The 5,264-nt window shown below is 43.7% G+C and overlaps 1 protein-coding gene across 1 annotated transcript; it reads right to left on the bottom strand.

The window, feature by feature from the left end:
* Window positions 1-248: 248 nt before the first annotated feature.
* Window positions 249-856, bottom strand: LOC128736659 (glycosyltransferase-like protein gnt13; the record flags this gene model as incomplete). Its single annotated transcript, XM_053831148.1, has 2 exons — window positions 589-856; window positions 249-514 (listed from the first exon to the last, which is right to left on the bottom strand). Coding segments are annotated over exons 1-2 (534 nt in total), but the record flags the coding sequence as incomplete, so codon positions are not given.
* Between the last annotated feature and the right edge of the window lie 4,408 nt (window positions 857-5,264).

Below are 5,264 nucleotides of genomic sequence, written 5' to 3' on the forward strand. Positions count from 1 at the left end.
AACACGGCAAGGGCGCGTATCTCTTCCGTGAGCAACGTCACAGCTCCAAGTACGTAGGGAACTACTGACCTCTCTTAACGGTTTTGTACATTGTCAGTTTTGTACGGCGGTGTACGCTTCTTAATCGCAGCTTAAATGCGTCGCTAGATCTCCTTACTGTTGTTGTTGTTGTTGTTGTTGTTGTTGTTGTTGTTGTTGTTGTTGTTGTTGTTGTTGTTGTTGTTGTTGTTGTTGTTGTTGTTGTTGTTGTTGTTGTTGTTGTTGTTGTTGTTGTTGTTGTTGTTGTTGTTGTTGTTGTTGTTGTTGTTGTTGTTGTTGTTGTTGTTGTTGTTGTTGTTGTTGTTGTTGTTGTTGTTGTTGTTGTTGTTGTTGTTGTTGTTGTTGTTGTTGTTGTTGTTGTTGTTGTTGTTGTTGTTGTTGTTGTTGTTGTTGTTGTTGTTGTTGTTGTTGTTGTTGTTGTTGTTGTTGTTGTTGTTGTTGTTGTTGTTGTTGTTGTTGTTGTTGTTGTTGTTGTCTATGCTCACCAGCAGTCAGCACCAAATACGCGAACTCATCTACCACTTCTAATTTGTCACCGTCAACGGTTACCGTCCGAGGAAGGCGCACGTTTGTCTCCTTTGAGTCTCTTTCTCTCATGTATTTGCTGTTCGACGCATTTATTTTCATCCCAATCCAGCCCAAGCCCAAGCACCGTCTTAAAGCTAACGGCAAAGTCATCTGCCAAGTCGAAGAGTTGGCTATCTCTGATGAAAATCGTTCCTCTCGTTGCGATTCTCGCTCGTCGAAGGAGTTCAAAGGTGTCCCCAAGACGGGCATGAAACACATCACTCGATCCAATGTAGCTCTGATCAGTCATGTTAGTTTGTCCTCTAGACGGCGCTCGTACATTACCTGCCATATCTGGTCACGATCGACCGTATCGTATGCTGCTTTGAAGTCAATGAAGATGTGATGGGTTGGCACGTTGTGCCCTCATATTTCGTCCGACGTGGCGCGATTCTCAAAGTAGTCCGCCTGATATTTCCCTAGGAAACTTTGTACTATCGGTGACATCCGACCTAACAGAATCTGAAAGAGTACCTTGAAGGCGGCATTTACCAGCGTTTTACGGCGATAGCAACAGCAGTCGAGCCGATCACCCTTTTTGATGATGGGACAAATTATATACCTTCTATCCAATCCTCCGGTAGCTTCTTCACCTCTCAAATCATCGAAATCACCAGAGTAGAGCCATTACCAGCGTATCTCTGCCATGTTTATAAAGCTCTGCCGCTAATGACCGGCGGCTTTTTTGGTCTTCAGTAAGCCAATTGCGCTTTTATTTCTCAGAATCGTAGTTAACTAGTTCCTTGCTCGTCGATACTTGGTCAAGTTCTTTCTAGTGGCAGTGCGGAGATTTTTTCCTCTCCATCACTTGTTGGTGTTCCCCGTCAAACCAATCATTTCTTATACTGCGGAGCACTTCACTTTGTGCCGCGGCAGCGACCTTTCCAATGAACGAGCGTAGCTTTGCGAGGGAAAAAAGTGCTTCAGGCAACCAGGCATCAGTAAGAGGCTAAGTTTGTACATCGCTGGCCGTTATCGTTCGTGTCGGTGGGTGGTCCTATCACCGATCAATACATTTCTTCCCTACACTGTCATCATCACCTAGCCGTTTATATCCCCGGTGACGATCTTGCTGTTCCGTGTCGAATGGCTATCGTACGTTGCCTCCAGCCACGCGTAGAACGCTTCCTTCTTATCTTCGGGTCTGCCTTCGGGCGGTCAGCAGAGCTGGCGTTTAGGCCGTTTAGGCTCGCGCTTGTTAAATGTTAAAAATTCCAGTGGACAAGCCCTGGCTGCATACATCACAATTGGCTGTTAATTGAGATTTCACTCAAAAAGAAGATGGCACCTTGTGCTTTGCTTGATATTGAGGGAGCTTTCGATTATACGGTCTTCGTTTCAATTGTTACGGCTCTCTTTCAAAACGGAATCGACTGCATTGCAATGAGCTAAATTCAAGCAATGCTTTCGAGCAGAGAAATCACAGCACCATTGGGAAATACGTCGGTTACGAATTCGGTGGTCAGAGGATGTTCACAAAAAGTTCTCTTTCCCTTGCGCTGGACACTAGCGGCCGACGCACTTCCTCACAAGATATCGCAGCTTGGTTATGAGACCATTGCTTAGGCCGGCTACGTAGAACCTAGAGGTAAGGTTGACGCAGTACTGTCAAGTTGTTTGTTAGGAGCTCTAAACACCACCATGTTATGCTTCTTATAAGACGGGCTTAATGTAAACCCCACAAAAACATTCGTTATCATTCACTAGGTGAATAAAACATACTATTATTTCCCTAGGTCCTGCTGCTTAATCTGCACAGAGCCTCGCGCGTTGTAACGCCGGCTCTGGCCGTCAGTAATTGATGATGGTCTAATTGAAGAAACGACCCCTAACCTCAATAGACTCATTCTCTCGTTGATTTCTAATTCGCCTTCCAATTTCTGGCGAAATCCAGCATTCTGCCCAACTTTAGGGAACAACACTGGGAACAAGCCAATTTCCAATTCAATGGCAATACCACCATTCTGGTAAAACTGGATTTGCGCGTTTCAAATTGTTTGTGAAGTACCCGGTCCCCACTGGCAAAATTCAGCGATCTGCAGTTTCAAATATCGAGTTTCCATTCGTCGTATTAGTTTCACCTCAAAGGTCGATACCGAATATTCCGATCCGGGTTAGCTTAAATGTTCGTGGTAGTTTAGTTAGGTAGGTTACCTTACTAGGGCCAAGCCATCAATTCTCAGAATGGGGCTGCCATGTTAGCTTCAGCGCCGAGACACGTGGTTTCTTAATACAGCCACACGCTCCAAGAATCAGACACTGTCGTGAGCCGCTCCTAACATAGAGTATAATCCCATACTCAAGTGTGGGTATAGACACTCAAAACTGACAAGACTATTCTTTGTTACAACACATTAAGTTACGTTACATTAAGATTTCCGATTCCCTAAAATTGATTATTTTGCGAGATGCCTATCAAACATGAACTAATTCTAACGGCTTCATGGTTCCGAAAATTACTACTATCGACGAAACGTGACTATCAGATCAAGCTAGAACAAAAGTTAACTCCGCCTCTATTGGTTCTATTTTTTTTTTCAACACTCCGATGCCAGTCAAATATTTGTCTTCCATCATTCAGCATTGCGTTTTTACGATAGTCAAATTTCACCACTCGCCAGCCAGCCAGCGAACCAGCCTGCGCTGTAAGAGAGCAAGCAGCCTGTAGCAGTGCATTTGTGCATGGCAATGGCAGGTGCCGAACTTTTCAATTGCACAAAGTTCCTTTGCACACCGGCCGGCAGTCAGTGGCAGTGTTTGCGCTATTCATTAGTCCAATTGTGTTGCGCTTTCGTTCCCAAAATTCGACCAGCCATCATCGGTGCTGCGCAGAGAGTCGAGGTGTGCAAACCGAAACTACAAGGCTACAGTTTCAAATTAAATGCTATTTTGTGCAGTTACAGTTCTACTTCGACAAATTGCATTACCGGCGTAGCATTTCCCGAAAGCCTGTCTCAGGCTCTGGAGAGCCTGGGCGGGAAAAAACTGGTTCGCAAATAGCTGGCTGGCATTGCTTTGTATAGCGGCAAGTTTTTTTTTCTCCAGTTGTTTCCTGAATAGAGTTACTAATGCTGCAATCAATTATGCAACTCTACTTTGTCTTTTCATTTCCGAGTCCGTTTCCATCGAAATGGTCCATTTGCAGCTGCCGTATACGGAGAGCATGTCGGATTGCAATTTTCTAATGACAAATTAAAACGATTCTACAAAACTTTGTTTCGCAGCCTGTCTCGCGCTGGATGGAAATGTTGACAGTTACGAAATTGTTCATTGAAACTATAGTTTTTTTGCCCGTCACAAACACCTAATTTAATAAATAATAAATTCTGAGAAAAAAAATTTTGTTTCAATTTAAAATAAAACACTCGCTCGTATCACGTAACAATATGTCTAGCCATCCTTACATGTAAAATATACACAAACCATACAGAGGATTGAAACAAAACAACAATTTCTCGGTACCTAAATATACAATCGCTCCCGCCCATTTCAAAGTACCCAACCCCCTGATTTTTGGCAAATTTCGGCGAAAATCACTGTCAAGTTGAAGAAAGCAATTCGATGTTCCCAGTTGGCACATCCTACCATATCCGCCGCAACGTGTAACCTGTGTAACCGGAGCGGTGCCGGAGGAGATACGGACTAGTGCTGCGCTGCAGCACACACTTTCGCAAACTAATTAGCGAAAAACAGCGAATATGCGTTACGCGTCTTTCAACGGGCTCATTTATCGTGTCAACTTGAAAATGAAGGAAAAGTTCGGTTCGCTTTTCCCGCTGTCGGTTGTCGGTTGTCGGTTGTCGGTTATTGTTGTTTGGTAATATTCCCTACGATACCGGCATGGTGTAGCTATACCTATAGGTACGGGAGTTGAGTTTTTTTCCACGTAAAAAAGTGGCTCTACCACATGCGATGAAGACGGAGCAAATCGGGGGTTAACCCGACCGTAGCCTTTTTCCTACGATCTGGTCCCACTCAGCGGAGCAGGATAATTTCCTGGCTAACAAACTGTTTTGACAGCGGCTGTGCTGTGCTATACTGTGGTGGGAACGACTTCTACATCAATGGCAACTTTTTAACCAGCATACCGGGCATTGATAAGGGTTGCATACTGCTCACTGGTTTCAGGCCGGTTGGTCTGCAGTTCGGTTTGGTCCGATATAGCCTCTGGCAGACGATTGGCTTTGATTTGCTTATGGAAAGGATTTTTCGAAAAGAGTTTCTCCGGGCCTAACCGAGCTTAATCAGTGTTTAAGCGTCGGTGCATAAACAAGAGTTGAAAAAATTTCGAGTTCCACTGGCAGTGTGGTTGGGTTTGACTCATTTACAAACCACAATTAGAACGTGCTGGATTTTTTTTTGAATTATTTATCATCAAATGAGGTAGATGAAAAATGAAACTATTTGATTTTAAATTTGGATCATACTCGAAAGATTGTTCCTTATCCTACACAAGAAAAGTAAAACCAGAAAATAGCTATGGACTTTCTCGTTAGGATGGATATAGGTATTGACTGGAATTTGAGAGTTGTTTGCAACTAGTAGTAACAAGCTTGCGGTTTGGGCTTGCGGGATTATAGAATTCGAACTTTTTTTTTTTGGTCTTTATTATAATAATGTAGCCATGCCATGCTCTGATGTACGATGCCATGCTGACA

The sequence above is a fragment of the Sabethes cyaneus genome, chromosome 2 (assembly GCF_943734655.1).
Source record: "Sabethes cyaneus chromosome 2, idSabCyanKW18_F2, whole genome shotgun sequence".
Classification (NCBI taxonomy): domain Eukaryota; kingdom Metazoa; phylum Arthropoda; class Insecta; order Diptera; family Culicidae; genus Sabethes; species Sabethes cyaneus.